This window comes from Cygnus olor, chromosome 12, assembly GCF_009769625.2.
Source record: "Cygnus olor isolate bCygOlo1 chromosome 12, bCygOlo1.pri.v2, whole genome shotgun sequence".
Taxonomy (NCBI): domain Eukaryota; kingdom Metazoa; phylum Chordata; class Aves; order Anseriformes; family Anatidae; genus Cygnus; species Cygnus olor.
The window spans coordinates 16,238,703-16,259,224 of record NC_049180.1 but is presented as its reverse complement, the minus strand read 5'-3'; the positions used below and the strand labels follow the sequence as shown (position 1 = coordinate 16,259,224).

At 37.2% G+C, this 20,522-nt stretch overlaps 2 protein-coding genes across 3 annotated transcripts in view; one reads left to right on the top strand and one right to left on the bottom strand.

The window, feature by feature from the left end:
* Window positions 1-16,141, bottom strand: part of RPGRIP1L (RPGRIP1 like) — a 73,063-nt gene extending 56,922 nt beyond the window's left edge. The window contains 7 exon segments of the mRNA XM_040571557.1: window positions 1,179-1,187; window positions 4,493-4,636; window positions 6,057-6,156; window positions 8,383-8,681; window positions 12,189-12,333; window positions 13,132-13,223; window positions 16,051-16,141. Of these exon segments, the coding sequence (XP_040427491.1) occupies window positions 1,179-1,187; window positions 4,493-4,636; window positions 6,057-6,156; window positions 8,383-8,681; window positions 12,189-12,333; window positions 13,132-13,216 (782 nt within the window). The 5' untranslated portion in view covers window positions 13,217-13,223; window positions 16,051-16,141.
* The window catches only part of FTO (FTO alpha-ketoglutarate dependent dioxygenase), a 247,020-nt gene continuing 242,549 nt past the window's right edge, over window positions 16,052-20,522 (top strand). Inside the window, exon 1 of one of the 2 annotated variants that reach the window (XM_040570875.1) lies at window positions 16,052-16,362. In XM_040570875.1, coding sequence (XP_040426809.1) covers window positions 16,324-16,362 — 39 coding nt within the window. In that variant the 5' untranslated portion in view covers window positions 16,052-16,323. The remainder of the gene's footprint in view (window positions 16,363-20,522) is intronic. The other variant, XM_040570876.1, reaches the window with a different exon arrangement.

Below are 20,522 nucleotides of genomic sequence, written 5' to 3'. Positions count from 1 at the left end.
GATTACTTTGATTTTCTATAAATAAAGTCACAAAATAGTAGAACAGAAGAGAAATTGATTATCTATACAACTTTCTCCTTCCCAGGTAGCTGATGTATTTTGCTCCCCGAACATCTTTCTAGGTTTTCTAAAGGAGCTTAAAAATAGGGGTTATACACAGTTTTGATTTAAAAGGTAGCACTACCTTTCTCTTATATAGGTAATATTTTGCTCAAAAAATAACAAAATTCTCTACAAGAATAAAGTTGTACTGAGACAGCTCATTCAGTATTTTCTCCACTGCCCAAAAAGCCTAAAATTCTGCTGCAGAACCTGAAGACATGGAGGTAGACCTGCAGCAGAAATTCAAAAAAGAAAAAGAACTAGTGCCCCTTTTGAGGCAACACCTTGAATCAATGTGCATACTGATTTAGCTCTAGCATGCCTTCTGCCGCAAGTGCAGAAACAAGGAACATAAAAACTCTATCCTTCCACTCTAGACCCCATCTTAAAGCTGGATTAAAAGCCTGAAAGTGAAGCTAAGAGAAAGTGACTCTTTAAAAAGCTTGGAATTTTGTTTGGGGTTAATGTCTGAAGTACAGTAAAGAGATGATCTCTTTTCCAGGCCTCTATCCTTTGGATTAAAAGAATAGAGTGGGGTCCCAATAATGGGCTGGGGACCAGCTGTGTGGAAATGGGGGACTGATAGCAACCTTCAGCAGAAGGAAACAATTAAGGAAAGGATCTTGACCTGCACTGTACAAATTTATGCCAGTAATTCCCAGATGGCTAAGCTAATAAAATTGAGGCCTAATTAAACCACATCTCTTGCATCTTGTCTTTACTTACATATGAACAGGACACGGATACAAAACTAAGACTGCTCTTAGAGAGTCCTGACTGTTCTATCAACTGGGATCAGTGGCTCTCAAACTTTCTCCTATTCACATTCAAAACAAGAAAAACAAACAATTACAAAAGTATCACCACTATACTTTTCAGGATCACTTAGCCTCTATTTGGCAAAACAAGCAAAAAGTTTCTAGGCTCATAGTTTTCAATAACAACTACGCCACAGTCCAATTTATGACTCTCAAACACAGAAATAAAGAACACAACATCAATATGCAGTACTCTTATTTTACAATGCTTAGGAAGTAATACAATTATGTTGATTTACATTATGTTCTTTCCCTTACCTTTTATCCCTAAAAAGAAGTCAAACATAAAGGAAGAAAAAAAATTACCTTTTAGTAACACTTTTACATTGTAAGTGATAGTATATTTGCAATAAGCAAAACATTAACAGGGCATTGATACCTCTAGCATATATTATGTTCAGATTATTTAAATAATTATATAGAAGTCTACATTTGTTTGCCTGGCTAAAGAGCTAAATACAAATGATAAAAACATGATCTTCAGGAAAACATGTTAAGCATGAGAAATCGCATAATGAAATACAAATTCAGGTTGTTTTTGTTGCTGTTGTTTTTTTTTTTTTTTTAATATTAGTCATGATTTAGAAAAGTCATATACATGTTGTAGTCTCTCATCACAATATAAATGCACTGAGGCTAACATGTTCCACTTTTTTGTCTGAGACTGCAAACACAGAAGTCATGAGTATGTCAGATATGATACTCCTGTCCAGAAATCCAGAAATGTAGCAGGTCTAACTCCAAAGTCATGCTGCAGCAAAAAAAAAAAATGCAAAAGGAATGAAAAACTGATTCACAAATAAGCTTTTTCACAAAAAAAAAAGTAAAGAAAAAAAGGCAAAAATCTAAAAACCAGAAATATATGCAAATACCAAATACCTGTTTCACAAGTGCATATCTGGGGTGGTTTTAAAAATGACTTTTTGAAAATACCATGAGGAATGAGTTATTTAAAGCTAGCTGCTTGCAGAATGTGATTATTTAGACTTAATGTTTTAACTTGCATGCTGTGTATCATAGACATCAAACCATGAGATTATTATGGTTTTGGCCATCTTTAAATTAAAAGCACTCAAGCTAAATGCAGTTGAATTTTGTACTTAAGAAAATGTTTAGTCTAAAATCCACAAGCCAAGTTTCCCCCTCAAGTCAGAATTGTATGTTCCTGAAACAATCCCCAAACAATCTCTAATGAAATACTGAAATAAAGACTGACTGCAGATGTGTAACAATGATCAACTCTGTAGTTGTACACTACAAAACAGCTAAACTCTGTTATGTAATTCTTCTGTAATAATATAGAAATGGTAGTCCATGTTGGATGAGCAAAGATAGCTTTAGAGTATTACTGGATTTCTTGTGCTTAGAGGGCTCGGAATAACTAGTACCTCCTTCCCTTACCACTGATGGATCAATGAATATTAACTGTGGCTGCTTCACTACTTGGAAACTCCTTCAGTTATTTAAATCACAACAATTCCATAATAATGTAGTGGAATAAAGTATGTTTTCCTAAAGTTCGAAAGTGACATAAATAAGCTTCCACCAATCTTCACGTAGTATGTCCTTTTGGCACCTCACAGTTCCTAAATAAGTGCAACAGATTAACTGTCTTTGGGGAGTAACATACGTACAAAGGAAAACACAAGGAAAAACTGCCAACTGTACAAAAATTCAAAGTCATAGGCTACAAAGACAAAATAACATGACCTTATCAGTCACCCACATTTCCAGTGTTCACATAGCAGTATTCCAATATTGATAATATCTTCTATGCTGATGCAAAGAATATTAGAAATATGAACTACCAAGGTATATAAATGCATTTGTCTAGTCAATCAACTAATGCAGACTCAACATAAAATTTTCAAGAAAGATAGATAGTGAAAATAGAATCATAGAACGATTTGGGTTGGAAGGGACCTTAAAGCTCATCTACTTTCAACCCTCCTGCCATCGGCAGGGACTCCTTCCACTAGACAAGGTTGCTTAAAAATCTCCTAAAGATAATCATAAGCATAGGTACTTATGATTACAGTTAAGCTTAAAGAGAAAAGCATCCAAGTTATGGCTGTCGTTCATTCAGCATAAAAAATATAACGAAAAGCACAGGGATTAACAGTCTTCCATAAACTATTCTAGCAGTGAACTCGCGGAATGCAGATTATTCTGGATATTCGCTAGTGGACATTTTTCAACTTATTTCCTAGACTCTTCAGCCAGATACTGTAACTCTTAAATAATTAACGTATGTGTCATCAGGTTTCAATCAAGAAATAGACTACAGAGGAAGTACTTCCAGGATTTCAAATGTAATCACAGATAGTTATTTAGGTCAAGTATCATGGATTGCACACAAGTAATTTGATAAAAAAAATTAGAATCTGCATTATTTTACACAAACTACCTGTATTTGAAGATTTTTTTAGCTGAATTTTGAAGTGTACCTTTACTTTAAAAGACCTTAAAAATTCCCAGCAATATGATAGCGACTTCCAATTTAGAACTTACGTCGTTTCTGGCTACTGTACTTAAAGAACAGTTGTTATCTACAGAAAACGAAACACATTAGTTCTTCCAAAATTTTATCAGATTATTTCCAAACAATGAAATTTTAAAAATATATATTTTCCAAATAAATTGTCAACACAGACTGAGAAATTATTTATGATAACTTCTTTAACCTATTTAAACTATATGATATACAGGGAAGTCTGAACAGTACAGACTTATAACTTTATGAATAATTTAATAGCAACATTAAGATGTATTATTTATGTAGCACCACAGATGCACAAAAGAATGCTCACACATAATAAGTCCCTCCCTAGAAAGCCAGAACTAACCACGTATTTCCCATCCAAGTAAAACTTTCATTGACATCTAATGAGGAAGGAACACAGGACTGGGCCCTACTAGATCCTTAACACAAAAAGTCGAAACTGAAACAGTAAAAATAGGGGAAATACATGTCAAGTCACATAATTCTGCATACATTTTTGTGAAAGTGAAAGAAGAAAGAACAAGAGATTAAACTAATGGATGCTCTTCTGTGAAACATTTCACAAGAATGTTCACGTGGGTTTGTTTCACTGCACAGCTATAGTATATTCCTTCAAAAATGTGCTAATCTATCTTTACAGGGCTATTATTTTTCTATTGTTACAGACTCCAAATTATCAAGGAATATTAAATTATCCACTGTGGCACTATATTTAAAATTTTCTGAAACTTGCATTGAAGAACTGGTAGATGAATTTAATGAGTTTAACTTCAACTATAGCTGAATCAGCTGAAAATTAATTCTCTAAAATGGTAATTACGAACTGATTCACCTATTTGCTTTAAAAAACAACAACAACAAAACAAACAAACAAACAAAAAATGCATTATCATAATATTCTCCTTCCTTAGAATTAACCACGGTCATTTGGTAAAACATTTTATAACTTTCATCAAAGAAAAAAATACAGCATGTATTCTTAGAGGAATAAACGTCACAGCTGTCTATAAACATTCTGATATAGTTCTTCTAATGCTCCAACCATGGAGATTTTCATTTTTCATAATACCTTTGGCTTGCTGTTTCTTGCTCCTTCAGCTGTAGGATGGATTCTTCAATCTCCTTTTCTTTCTTTCTTAGCTGACTCCCAAGCATCTCTCTGGCATATTCTAGCTCCTCAATGTGTTCCTTTTGGGAACCAATCACAATTTCCCTGTAAATACAAGTATCTTATGTTCCAAAACCAGATAAGGATTTATAAAAGAAAAAAAATTAAATACTTGAGAGAGCAAAAATCTCTTGAGTAAAGTGTATGGCAAAAAGTTGTATTTCTTAAAGACATGCCTCACAACAGAGCTTTAAGAGTTCAACTTACTATGAAAATAGAGGCAATCATATGAAAAGGTGTGAATAGTCCTATAAATAGGTAAATAATTCAAACATTAGCAAACACAACACAAACAATGACTTATCGTTCTTAAATATATAATAAAAAATAACAGTATATGTGGGACTAAATAATGTTTTCATCTATTTAGCAGAACCTACTTTAAAACATCATTGATGGTTTATCATACTCTACATTAAACGCATGCTCCTCCTAATCCAAAGGTACCAAGTGTTTTCTGGAAATGAAAGCATCATTACTAGCTATCAAAATCATGTGAGATCTACAATGGATAAAGCAGTGAAAACAAGCTTTTATTCTGAGTTAGGTGACACAAAACAATTCAGATGATGCATTTAGTGGATAAATTCACTGGCACAATTATAAAAAGGACAGAAAATTAGAGCCAACAGGGACTGAATATTTTTAAGCAGGCCACAACTTTGCAATTTTGATTTTCTTGATGAATTAATCTCAACTATCTTCTCTAATAGCATTTTTTGTAATAAGAATAATCAACTAATGTATAATTTTTTCTACTCTGAAGCTTTTTAAGCATAAACTACAGTTCTTCACTACCTCATGTACCTATCGTAGATGTAAAAGTATCTTGTAGGGTTTTTGGCCATGTATATGCTCTTGTACTTGGGTGCTCCACTCTAATGTTAAAGTAACTGTGGTTATTTTTTCCATGTGTGAACTGAAATCTCCGAAAATACGCTGTTTGAATGTTTTCTGCATTATAACACGTTTTGATGAGACTTACCAGAATAAGAGAATAATTATTGTGAACACCAAGATTCCTGCAAGTCTTAATTGATAGCTCTTGTTTTCCTAGTCTTCCAAAGTAATAGGTATAGGAGAAAGAGCCACTTCTGTGCCCATCTCTATAAAGTTACTAAAGATTTTTTCATTAGCAATATACAAGTATAAATTACTTAAAAAGTAAATTTTAGCTGTTCAACAAGGGTTAAATTCAGAGACAATGCTAATACCAGCACAACTTAAACACTAGTAAATTCCATTCTATCAATGAAGTTTTGCTTCCATGGGCTTTAGGGATTAGAATGTCAGGACAGTGAGGGAGAATGACAATCAAGAATCTTCTTTAGTACTTACGTTTTATCCAACAATTTTATTTTCTTTTTTAAAAGTCTTAACTTCTGAAGTAATATATTTTTTCTTCACGAAAACCACAAGTTCTAACAGTTATATTAACAGAAACTAAGAAACATAAATATCATACAGATTTCGTATTTCAGCCCTTGCATCCTCAAGCAGACTCTGGCCATTTCTCGGAAGAAAAAGGTGAGATGATCTCACTTCTAAATCCTGAAATCTCATTCCTGAAAAGAAAGAAAAGAGAAATAAGTTTTTGTGATGATGAATGAAAAAGCATTTTACAGAAGACAATCCCTATATAATACAAACACCTGAAACGCCTATATAGATGCCATAAAAAGCATTTTACATGAAATTCATATAGAGATCAGAGTATCTACAACCACAGCTGCTGTAAAATTTGAACTACAGACAATACAGTAAGCACTGTTAAAGTAAGGTGTTAAAATAGGTCTTGAAATATTTTTCTTAGGAGATTTTCTTTTGAAAGACAGAAGTGAGGTGGTATCTTCAAAGAACAATTACAACAATATAAAAAAGGAACATGGACTTGTAATCACTTTTTTTCTGACTGCACTTTCTTTATGAAATCATAATAAGAACATCATTTACCTAGACAAGCAACTACAGAAAACCATTTTTAACAACAACGCAAATAATTTCCTTACATTCTTTAAAGACATACTAAGTTGCTTGTGAAAAACAGTTCAAAATTACATAAGGATGAACTGTTAGTTCAGCAGCAAAATCAATAGTTTCCCCAAATCTCTTTCTCCTCCTCCTTGTTCTTCAGCACGAAGAAATTAATGAAGTGTTGAGGGGGGAACAAACCAGGCATTAAATTTCAAATACAACATCAAAGCTGCCATCCTTCAGACCCCATAATTGAGTCACATAGGTTCAAGGTACAACACCAGCAGTAGGTTATGAATACTACAGGAAATATTCTCTGAGCTTCTGGAAGACAATACTACCATGCCCAAGTTCTGTGTCCAATATTCGTTGGTTACTAGATTTTTAAGAATAGTCTTCACCTTAGAAAAGGACATTCAAGAAACAGCATATTCAAATTAGGTGTCAGTGCTCCAGCACATCAGAATCCCTTCTAGACTGGGCAAGGTCCTAGAACTAATAGAGGCACACTAGAATTTCTGTAAAGTTTCTAGAAGTTATCATCTCAACTCATTGTTCTACGGACATCTTCTCCTCTTCTTTTTTCCCTCCCTTCATGTTCTACCTAGTTTGAGAACCACCGGCTGAAATCACTATGGCCTGAATCCTAGTTTTGCACAGGACATCTTTGATCTGGATCTGTTCTTATGCCAAGACAAATCCTTACAGCATGCCACATCAACATTTGTTCTGCAATCCTCAAAGCAAGTTGCCTGTCTTTCCCTGCTAGCACTGGGCCTGAATAAATTTATTATATTTCTACTTTATCTTTGCATTGTTAAAGGAAAAAAAAAAACATTTTGGGGAATAAAAATGCTTAATTTGTCATATGAAGTGTAAAAATACAGGTATATTTAGGATGTCAAAACTTCTAATTATATTTAAATTCGAGGATCAAAGTGGTAGAGCTCATTGCTTTTCATTACCTGTCTAAAAACATTTTTATTGCTTCTGGTTTTGGCTACCTGAATAATCAAAATAACCCAAATAAAGGCCATTAGGAAGGGTAGTTGGAGAAAAACGCAACATAACTGGCCATCAGCCTAATCCATTGCTTGTAGAAGTTAAGGAGACAGTTCTGCTGACTGAATGTTTTGAATCCAGGCCAACATAGCTGCCTTTTTTTTTTTTAAACCCAAATCCAAATACTTCTACAAATGTTCTTATGAAAATAGAAAGATTTTAAAGTGCAATTTCCAAACACAGTTATTAGAAATAAAGGACCGAGAACAATGCTGCCTTAAGCAGTAAGTCTTGACAGTAAAAGGCATCATTAATGATGGCTGCATTGTGCTATTTGCTTTCAGAAATCCACACATAATCGATTTTTCAAAAATCTACTTCAAAAAGTGTTGTGCACACATGTATCAACAGACTAGAACAAACTTTGGAATTAAAAAGGAAAATCACGTGCAAACAAACTACAGATGTAAAACTTTGTTACAACATGATAACGCTAAACTTTTCCGTATAATACTTTTATAAGCCTTTAAGACTCAGAGAAATCATACTGGGAAAGTCCCACAAAGTTAACTATTTGTAAACTTGTTTGATAACTACTTTATTTTCAAATTTGTATTTGTTTTACCCCTACCACTGTGGATTCTCAAAATAAGGACTTAAAGCACAAGAATGCTATCGTAACTGCTATAAATACAAGAAAAAGGGGGAACAATGATGCCTGCAGATACTGTTGCCCACTGATATTCAGAAAAGCCCCTGTAGCAATAATTGGTATTACATGTATAAAATAATATCATTAATACACATGAATATACCTTTTTTTGGGTGCTCCAGCATGCCAGCAGCATCATTCACTTTTTTGAGTCCCGTGTTAATACGAGGTTGAACATAGTTATATGAATTAGGCCTGTGGCCTTGGATCTGGAGTTGCTGTTTGGTTGAAATGAGCTTGCTACGGAGACTCTCGTTTTGTTTCTCAAGCTCACGAACTCTCTCTTGCAAGCGCTCAATCATTTCTTCCAGCTCCACAGCCTGACCCAGCCGCTTGGGGCCGCCACCAACCTGCTCAGACTTTTTTTTATCATTAACAAGCCGTATTAACTTGGTGGTCATTCTGGGGAAAATAATAAAAAAAGATGAAAAAGAATGTGAAAAGTCAGCATAAAAAGCATTGAAAGGAACATAATCACTGTGAAGACTTCAGCATAGAACCTGAATAATAAATTTCAGGTTTTGATATAACTATTACTGCCTGTGAAGAACTCTTTGAAGATAATTGAAACCACTGTGCAGCAATCTGTTTTATAGCACTGACAAATAACAGTTTCCTAAGGCTTATCATTTAAGGTTAGTAAAGGGAGGACACATATTTACTCCATATGCTCCTTAAATGCAATTTTTAATGCATGACCTTATATAGGAACTTCTGCAGGCTGTTAAGTAAAGTTACAGATTTTGGATGTGGTGGGCCAAACAATAAAAGCTACAATTCCACAAAACAGTTATTGAAAGAATGCTAATAATACACAACATTCCAATGATATATCAGTTACAGCATTTTAGGATTTAAATATACATTTCAGTTCTAAAACTGTTAAAATGTAGAGGTGGAGATATTTAAGAAGGTACTCAGGAAAAAGACTTAATAGTTCATATTACTGCACTCAATTTTATACTTGGTAAGTATTACCAATGTGTTTCAGAGAAGGAACAGTTAGCTGAAGAATAAAATTAGATACAGAGGGTATGGTTTTTATTTATCTTTAAAAGGATACAAATTTTGCTTTTGGCATCTCAAGAATTGTACCTTTGATTTCCTTTAGTTTTGATAAACATTGCTAAGCTAGAACAAAAGGCAGAGAGGGCACATGGAGGTGATGTAATATACAAGAACAGAAAACATACCCAGCAGTGAATGGAAAAAACTTGGCATATAAAGAAAGAAAAGGTGGCTTTGATGAGAAAGACAAGTTCAAGACTTTACAAAATTGGTCGCACATCTTCGACCTGTATCTAGTTTACCGGGAATCTATTTTTGCAGGCCCAGAAAGAAAATTGAAAATAAGGACACACTTCATTTGTTTAAAGGGGCTTGTTTTATTTTTGTATACTTGTGGACAGAAGCTTCTACTTAAAAGAACAAAAGTGAAACAAAAAATCTGTAATAACTTTAGGATGTCACAGAACATTACTTGCCTGTAAGCAGTTTTCTTGTTTGGTTGTGTTTTTTTTTTTTTTTTTTTCAAATGTATTTCTACTGCAAATTCATTCCAAACTTCTACTTACATGGGTTTTTGGCATGAGGAATGCTGGGAAAGAAATGCAGCTTAAGGAGTTAAGATTTTTTTCTTCTCTGGCAATCTAAACAAACACTCTATTCAGAATTTTGTATTTTCTGTGCCTTAAAATATTAATTTATATATTCCAATTTGGATGTTCTGTGTAATTTTACGTAAGAGGATAACAAGTGCATTTGGTATGTCATTTAACAGAAACACTGGAAATGCCATTTGGAATGAGCAACAATTCATTTGGTCCACCATCTGGTATTTAATAGTAGCCTGACAGAAAAGATGGAAATTATGCTGGTCATTTTGATCATGACTCACTGACTACTGAATCAACAGCAAAGAACCTTTTTAACTTTAGAAAGGTATGAAATAATCCTATCTCCTGAGGCAGTATCTTCAGATACCCTTTTGGGAATTGGTCAGTTTAGATTCAGCTAAGTTTAATCAGTGTAGATACAGCACAATGTGAACACAGAATCAGAGTACTTCTGGATTAATTAGCCCTCCTGGAATACGGTAATACCATGAAGAGTTCTGCTGAACCCAGGCCGGGATTGCCAGCACAACACTGAATTGGAGCTAATAACCGTAAAGTTGCTTGTATATGTTTGGGTACACCGATACTGTGCGCCTGATGCTACCTGGGGCCTCTTCAGTAAAGGTATCTATTACCCTGCAGAAAGGAGAGCTGACCATGTTTGTAAATGTATTTTGAAGTTAACAAGATGATAAAGGCTATATGTTAGTCAATGTCTAGGAGGACAGAGAAGGATTAAAAGAGTAGAATATTTCTGTATAGGCCATTTTGATTCTAGAATGAAAGTTCTGATGAATAATTAGGCTTCCATAGCCTCTTCTTCAGCTCCCAGAATACCTATCATTTTTGTACTCAGACAGTATAGTTATGAACCCAAGCTACCAGCTTCAAAGTGGCAAACAGAGATGTACCTCTCCAGATGGAGCTCTAAACACTGCCCATCATCAAAATATCCCACGCAACACAGAGACAATCAGAAATCAAAACAAAAATGAATTGCACTAAGTAATTTTTGCTATAGCTGAAAAAGAAAAAAAGTATTATGTTATCTTATAATTTTGGCAAATGTATTGATATTATGATTCAGTCAGCATAAAAAATTCTATACTATGGCATGTAATTGGTAGCTAACTGTATATATGGATAGCTTTCTGACCATAATGTACAGTTCTCCCTTGTTCACGGGTGCTAAACAGAAATAAAAATTAAGAAATAAAGTCTTTTGTTCCATATTTTCCTATACAATTAATTTCTCCATTTGGAACTGAATGGTGTACATCTCATTTGAGAGTGCATCTCAGTTCTCATCTCTCCCCAAAACAACCCAGAATGTGTGTCTCTTCATTTCTAATGACATGGTGGCAGTAGTCCACATAGCAACTTCTCCGTGAACATTTTGTTCCTGGACAAGATTAAGCAACTTTGCTAAGAAAAAGGTAAATGAAGAGAGAAGATGTTGATGCTTAAAAGTTCCTTGCCCAAAGTCTATGCGAAGACATAGACAAAAAAAAAACTTAACAGTTGTAACAACAACAAAAAATTAGTAAAATCAGTTGAAAGTGAAAGAGATGTTTTGGTATTCATGTTTAATGCTCACATTCCTAATGGAATGAAATTAACTATATTAAGAAAATAGTGACACTGATTTCCAGATTTCTTTAATTGAAAATTATATAATCAACATAGCCAAAACTTTACGCCTAATACTATTGCTGTCTATCGTAACACAGATTAACACTGCTGAAATAATGCAAACAATACATAGCAACATCTACTGTTTTTTGTTTCCAAATTTACCTTGAAATTCTTGAGACCTATTTAATTTTTCTTCTGACAGTAACCTCTCTTATCCTCCAAAATTTTATCATCCTTCACCATTGTTTTATGTCCACCTTGTCTTTTATTCAATAATTGTTTAAAATGTAAACTGCTCCAATCACTGCAAGAACTCTTCTCTTTTGCCTAAACCCTCTTCAAACCTCAGGCATGACTATATGACCTGTTAAGTTGGTACAGTGAAGTTGTTTCCAGGTGTTTTATTTGTACCAACAGAATTCTCCATTTCTTAGTTGAAAATAGCTTCACAGAACAATAATGCATCGTAGAATATAATACAAGAAGCTTCAGTTGGGCAGAAGGTAATGTAGGATATACGAAGGCTTTGAGACCACTTTAAAAAGTAGTCTGAGAGAAATCAGCATTCTTTTTTATTTGTTGATAATTAACGTTTTAAGAAGCAAAAGTGTTACTTCAAGCAAAAGTAAAAACAAAATAAAACCATTAAAACCCATACCTTTTAATTTTCTCCTCTTGCTTGTTTGCATGCTGCTTAAGTAAGATGTTCTCATCACGTAAGCGAAAAAATTTGTCTTCCAGCTCCTTTCGACTGATTCGTGATATAGCTTGTCGAGCTTTAACATTCTGTGTAGTTGATGATTCTACCCAAACCAAGAATAAGTTACCTTCAATATATCCAACACCATGTAATCCAGTCTCTCATTTTGAAATACTGAATATTGAAAGTTCTCAAGTAATTTGATGTTTTACACTTGTATGTTTGCTAATTTTTTTCAGATTTATTGGCATATTATTCACTTCCTTCTTCCTACCTCTTGCAGATAAAGAAAAAGTCAATCAAATGATCCTGCAAACTGATTACCTAGTCAACAACAAACAGAAAATAGTTTAGCAAAGAACAAAGTACTGTCAAACATACTGAAAAAATAAGATGACCCACAGGGATAGTTTCTAATCTGTTTCACAGTAAACATACTCTCTTGAAACTTGAAAAGATTAACTTAGAATTCTGTAAATTCACTCAGATACAAGACCAAGACTAGTAATTCCATTCTAATAGCAACTTACTAGCATGTCAGAATGGCTTCCTACTTTTGGTTCCCATTTTGTTAAGTGGGTCTGGCCTTGTCCTCAGTTCAGGAAAAAAAAAGGATTTATTTTTTATTTTTATTTTTTTATTTTTTTCTCCTGGAAGGATGAAGGGTATAGCTGAATGAGATTTGTAGTTTTTAGCATCTTGCAGCATTGCCCCTCTCATAACAAGTAATGTGAACTCAGAATGGGTCACAGTATCTTTTACCTTTCAGAATTTAATCCAGATTTGCAATGTTATTTGAACTTAATTTTGTGAGTGTGAATGTCAGAAACATTTTTAGAAAGAACCTAAAGAAGCCACTGATCAAAGTCTGTAACTGTAATAAAAAGCAGCTGGTACAAACCTTGTAATCCTCCGATTCCAACTAGAGTTAGACCCACGTCTCTCACAGGCAGGTCCCCCACCGTTTCATCAGCTGGAACAGACATGGCTTATCTGTGGATAACAAAATTCATATAAAATTCCTCTCCATCTGTAACTTAAACTGTGAGACTAGAATGAACTACAATTACATTGTATAAAAGTAATGACAGATTCACTGAAATGATAGACTCATACATTACTGTAAATGCTCCTTTCTCAATTGCTTGGCTCTGGGGACAATCTAAACTTTCAAGTTTAACATGATGTCAGATTTAATCTGTGCACAAAATATGGCTTCCTTTCTACTGTAATAACTCCTATTTTATTTAACATTTGTAGAATTAGCTTTTTTTAACTTCCTAGTTCCATTGTTTTCAGCAATCTTTGGGCTAAGCCCGTATTTCTAAGCACATGTGGGAGAGGAACCTGTGAGTCTTTTTTTTTTCTTTGATTGTTTGCTTGTTTTAAGACAGGTCAGGGCTTAAGGCATCAACGGGTAGATTGTAATGCCACCTTCCACACTTTGAATGGTGCTCTTCGAAACAGAGGTGCTGGGGGTTATGAAGTCATTCCAGCATTGCCTACTGTTCTCTTAGTCTTCTTTCAGTCATGGTCATATGAGAAATTACTTTCTAAGACAGAGACTCTCCTATGAGCAATTCTCATAAATCTGAACGCATTTCTTTCTTGAGGCAATAAAAAGCTTAGCTACACGACAAAGAGAGATTAGGAAAGTATTAATGTGAGAAAGCAGCACATTAGTTTCAGTGTAATATATGAAGATACTTGTTAACAACTACTGTTTCTCCTTTACCAGTGCGGAAAATTGTATGTTGCCCATAAAGTCAATTAAGGCTGGAATAACATTAAACAAGTCCTTTGAACAGTATTTTTTTTTTCTCCTCCTACTGTTACACTTTCTTTAGCTGAGGTAAAATCTGTAATAAATCCAAAAATGTCTGGATTTGGGGAAATTACCGTGTACAGCAGTGATGCTACTAAATACCCGCATCACAAAAGTGACACAGTCTAATCCACAGACATTCCAGGAAGTATCTGTTAATTCTATCACAACCAAAACTGCTGCTAAAGAAATGCCTTTCTTCTGCCAATAGTCTTCTATCGCCAACAAGTCTCCTTATGACTTTGTCCAAAAAGAAAGAAAAGGATTAGTGAAAGGGTAGTTTTCAACAAAACTTTAAAGCACAAATATTATAACTGTCTTAGTGAAAAGAATTGGTTTTAGATAAACATACTACAAACGTGCACCCTGGTTTTAGGGAGGCAAAACATAATTCCACCTTGACATTTGTTTCATTAGTAACATCAGAACCACCTATGTACCTAACAATTACTAACAACCATCCTTTATGTTTCTTCTCTGAGGATACTTCAAACAGCAAACCACATGTTACACGTGTTACAGTTCTTTAATATTAACTCAGCCTCAATCGCAAACACTTAAAATTATTTTCCTTGCAGCCAATGGCTCCAGCTTTATTTTGAAAAGCATATGAGATCTCTCCACAGAGTTCCAAATTACTTCTTGGGAAAGCACTTCCTAAGTGATTAAATCTGAGAAAAACGTACAGCAACATGGCTACAAAAGTGACGGTACTTAAAAGCCCGGTGTTCCCTAAAATGAAGCATAATAAGGCAAGAAAGATTAAAAAAATTATCTGTAACTGGACAGATCCACGTACCATGCTGAACCTCAACAACTTAAAACAGTTTACTTGCAAGACAGGTTACCCGGAGGTCACTTCAGCACTTCTTGTTCCCAGCACCAACACAGCGCCAAATAACTTCACACACAAATAGAAGAATTTCCTCCATATCTCTGGATTTAACCTATGACAATTTAAAGTTGGGCCTAAGTAAAAATTTTAGGTGTAGTACTAGAAATTACAGAAACAGTAACTTTCTTATACACTGCATGAGTTACAAGGCTGGTGCCGTTGCCATTTTTATCTGACAAACTGCTGTAAAAAACTGCATGCAAGTCTGCAGCGTTAAGCACGAGCAGACAGTAATGAGCGTGAATACTTAAAGTAGCAAAGCTGATGCTTTAGGCCCAAAGTCTTACAAAACTCCCAAAAGCTCTCCCAATATCGTTCCTACATAGCAAACCTGAGGGGAGATTACTTCGATTTCCGCAAGTTCTCAGCTAGCAGGGCTAAGAGGGGGACTTTCTAGTGAAACCACAAACACAAAGACCTTTAATTAATTCTCTCAACGCGAATTTAGAAGTTCATGAGGCTTGGCCGTGGCCACGATGATGCTTTTCTCACAAAATCACGCTCCACCTCTCTAGCAGACAAAAAGAAAAAAAAAAAAAAAGAAAAAAAAAAGAAAGCCCACCCACCGATCTTAGCCTATCACAAAGTATTTCCAGCCTACGTTCCTCCTCTGTTGACTCCTTCGAGATAAACGTTTGCGCTCTGTCAGGCTTGTCACCTAAAATAACCTCATACATGACTTGTCAGGAACATACACGCGCGATTTCAGGGATCACCTGCAGTACTGAAAGCTTTTGAGGTGGAAAGAAAAGGCAGCGAGAATGAAGGCATTACGAGCCCAGGACATCAGGTCTGAGAGGAAAAATCTGTGAGATTTTTCTGTGAGTCTGACAGAAGAACATCGAAATAACGGTGCCTCGGCAGCGCTCTCCTTAGGGAGTACAGGCGACGCGGCGGGAGCCCCCTCCCCGAGCCCGCCGCTTTCCTCGGTTTGATTTTTCCCCACACACCCCGGAGGAGGGCTGCGGGGCTGTTTAAGGACAGAAAAATGGACAGACAGACACGGGAGGCGCCCTGCCTTTCCGAGCAGGGAACGAAACGCCCTCCCGGGGCGCCCAGCCCCTCAGCGCGTCCCCTCCCGCCCCGCGCCCCGTACTCACGGCTCCCGCCCGCCTTTCGCCTCCTCGCCGCGTGCCGTTAGCAACTGCGGCTGTTGCCACCCGAACCCCGGCCCTTCCGGCCGCCGCCGCCGCCCCCGTTACCTGCCGGGAGCTGTAGTTCGGTCGGGTGCGCAGGGCCATGCCTCGCCGTTCGGCCGGGACTACAGCGTGGGGGGTGCTTCCCGGCTCCCCGCCGCCGTGCGCGCTGGGAGCTGTAGTCCTCCGTGGGGCACGGCGGCGGGCGGGAGGAGGCCGGGTGGCTGAGGCGGCGCCATGAAGCGGAGAGCGGGGGAGCGGGAGAAGGAGCTGAAGGTACCTTCCCGTGCTGCCCCCGCCGTGAGGAGGGGAGGCGGGCACGGCCGCTGCAGCCGCCCCCGGTCAGGGCCTTGGGGCTGCGGTGGTGGGGCGGGTCGGAGGGGACCGGGGAGGACCGGGGAACGGGGCTGTGAGACCGGGGGGGCTCCGCCAGCTTCAGCGGGGCTGTGGTGGGGCTGCGCCTGAGGGCCCCGGGCGCTTTCACACATCCTCGTGTGGGCGCTGCTCCTGCGGCCTCCGCCGGCTCTGGTTACAAAACAGTGGCACAGCCAGAAAGGTGCTCGGTGGGGAGCACTGGGTTCGTCTGCTGGGGCTGGTGAGCAGAGGCAGAGCTCCAGTGCAGCTCTAGAAAGAGCCTTCCCCCGTAACAGTTCACTCACGTGCTGTACACGCTGTTCTTGGTGCTGCTATTAACTAACTTCTAATATAAAATGGTATTTTGCTACAGGGATAGGTAAGCGGTTTGACCTAACAGTTTGCATCCACGTGTTTTAATGGGAAAAAGAAGCATAAGGCCAGTTTGCTGTACCAATGCTCAGTACAGCATTTTAAGGACAACCTGACCACGTTCCCTTCACTCTTTCTGCTCTTCCTCTTTGCTGAAGGACAGCAGCTCTGCACTTTCACTATGTTCTGTGCTTGCTATACATCTGAAAACACACGTGGGTGTCAGCTGTCCCATACAAGCCAATGCAATCTGACTGCAGATAAGAGGCACCTTTTCTTTTTTTTCTTTTTTTTTTTTTTTTAAAGTCTGTACATTTACTCTGTCCATGCAAGGCCTGAATTCAACTTTTGTACCACAATATATCTTAAATGTATCTGGGAATCATTAGCATTAGGAGAGAATAATTGCTGTTGGTAAAACGGGATATATATTTTTAAGGCTGTAGGAAGTAAGAGGATGGAATTGAAACTGCCCTGCCCAATGTTGTGGAGGATGAGCTGTGTGAGCAGGTACCAGGGGATCAATGTGTAAGGTGGGGGGAAACCAAGCAAAAGAGTAGACCTACTTAGATGTAGGTACACACTTGAGAAGGGTGAAAGTTAAGGAGATCCTTCAAGATTTGAAGGCGTGAGTACTTAGAGGTTGGGTACTACTTGACGTAAGTTTGGAGTATACTGATAGTGCAACAGAAGGAGCCTGTAGAGTGTCTGAGAATGAGGGATACGGAAGAAGAAGGCAGTGATAGGAAGACAAGGGGTTACACGAAAACAAGTGTACCCTTACTCTTCAGGAGATCATCCTCATGCTACACTAATATGAACTGACCTTATTTTATGCAACTTAACTACAGGTGTAATTCTTGGGAAGCTGGCACTAAGCTTTGCTCCCTGAGTTTAAGCCTTGCTCGCTGATGTGGCGCACCTAAGAAACACAGACGGTGAAGGAAGTGCATCCTTATTGTGGTAGCTGTGCCAAGAGATCCATTTAGGTCTGGATCAAAATATTTCATAGCAAACCAAATACTAGTGAGGTTAACCCGACCTCTTCTGGAAAGTAGGATTTATGAGGCCTACTAATGAGAGGGAAGTGGTTGGATAGAGAGGCTGGTTTGGATTATGCATCTCCTGGCAACGTCTCTGCTCTGGAGAATGAAATCCTGAATAAAAGTTTTGCCATACTTGTGTACAGTTAAACGCTGTTGATCCGAAGCCTGGTGATGGGCTTTAGCTTTATAATTATGCAGTATGTTTCTTGTGTACGGTAAGCTGTTCTCTCTCTCAAACGTTCATGCGTATAACAAGTTTTGATTTATGTTGTTGTAGAAGAATAACATTCCTGTTCCAAGGATGTGTGGTAGAATTTCCTCAATGCGCCGTGCTGTTAGACAGCAATTTCCACATTGCAAATCACTCAATTGGAGTGAGTAAGATTGAGCGTCCAGCAGAAATGAAACTGTTCATACTAATATCTGGCGTTCTTAGCCTAAGAGAGCTCCTTCCTGTAGCGGGAGGACACAAATTCATTACTGCGAAGCAGATCTGAAACAAGCTGGGGAATCATAGCCAGAAGTTAATTACACAAATGTCTTAAACACCATGATGGGGATGCTAGTTTCCTGTGGAATATCCCTCTGAGACTTACATGGATTGCAGAACATAATTAATCTTAAATTTTAAAGACATCTTTAGAGATGGTGCGTGCTGTCTACTTTTCTAGTCTTCCTCATAGCAAATACTACTTCTGTGCATAAAAAGAGCTGTTGGACCAGGTGTTACTCATTAACAGCAGACATTTTAACTGAACTGTCCACCCCATGAGTGTGTGTTTTGTTTTTGTTTACCTAAATTTCTGTTCTAATTAGTTAAGTCATAATTATTTTTCTTCTTTGGACTGTTGGTTTGAGTTATGGTCAGTTTGCAGTAAACTTTTACTTCTGCTGGGTACCACATAACATAAAAGCAAACAAAAGCCTATTAACTGGTAGTCTACTTGGAATATTTTTTTCCTTTTAAACTGGAAGGAAAAGCTGCTTTGCTATTAGGCTGGTGTCTTGATTAGTTCATCTGTAACGCACGCCTGTTCTCAAGACTTAATTTATCAAAAATGTTTGCAGTCAGTCTCGGTGTGACAGATGCCTAGTTGTAGCAAGTATATTTATATTCTTCCTCTTGCCGCTATTTGCCTATTAAGACCCTTTGACGTTGCCATGTGGAAGACGGGATGCTCAGCTAGTCTGGAGTATTATTTTCTTTTACTTGAAAAAGATTACATTGACGGGGCTCTGGAATAGACTGCTAAGCCCAGTTCACAATTACCTTTTGTAGCTGTTTATGCTAATTCACATTACTGCGAAGCCAGAACCAGCTACAGAGAATTTATTCTGCAGACATTACTGTTAAATTTGTACAGCTCCCAGTGCAGCTGGGACCCCGATCCAATAAAGTTATTGCTATACAAATAATAAATGCATCAATCTGCACATATCTGAATATTCACAAGGGCTTTTACAAAGATATTCATGTGCAATTTCACGTTTGTGAGACATTAGACAAAGTGGCAAGGCAATATAAAGCTTTAAATAACTCCAAGCTTTGTGTGTGTTTTATTTACGAGGAGTAAAAGGGAACATAGTGGTTTGGCTGGGATTTCGATGAAAAGTCATGTTTCCTGCATCATCCTTATTTTTGCTGGCTGGAAAATACTGTATGTCTGAGATAAAATAGGTTGCTTCAGCATATTAATGCTGAGGGGGAAAAATAGGCAAGTAATCTCAGAGCATTTACCAGATTTTAGGATTAATGGTGAAACGTTACCCAGGCCACACAACAAAGTATATCAACTTGGTTGTATCAGAGTTTGTTCAAATATTACATTAATTTCTTGTTTCCTGTTATTGTTCTGCCTCTTAAGATATAAAAACATTAATTTTTCTAATTGACAGCTTAAATAGATTCTTTCAGAAGTTGTATTTAGGCAAATTAAAGTTAATGAAACAGCTTAGATGCAGCTAAATAAGCTTGTTGTCATGTCATATTTCTGCGTAGGTAGATGGCGGGCAGCTTTTAGCAGAATCAGCAGCCAATATGCCAGCAGCAATTTTTGTGGTAATCACATTATTGGCCCGTCTCATTATTAATGAGACAATAATTAAGAAATAGTGTTGATAGTAACATAACACACGATTTGTGTGTTGGAAGTGGTCAGGTAGAAGCCTTGCATATGCAGTACAAAATACAAGAAAGAATGAGTGGCCAGTGCTCCCCGCTTTTAAACTCATTGCGTTGCTGCTGCTGCTTAAATTGCCTCAGCTGCTAATGCTGGGACCATTACAGTAATGGACTCAGCAAATGAAGGAGAACCAAGACATACACACTTTATTACTGGAGGGGTAATTTTCTCTTCATCTATAATAGCAGCAGTGCCTGGTATTGATCAGACCATCAAGATACTAATCCTCTGTAAAATTACTTGTTATAACTGAAAATGTGTTAATCCAAATCGGTCTGTGTCCCGACTTTCTACTTACTATTGAATACAGACTATTAGATGGTTTATTTTTTGTGATTTAAGGCCTTTATATTGATAACAGTAGGAGCTTCCTTTGGAAGAGTAGGTGCTTAATCTTAGCTATGGCCCAGGGTTGTCTTTTTGTTTTAACCAGAACATCACCCACTTAATTAAGAAGCGCGTGTCCATCTTGGTGCGCTGA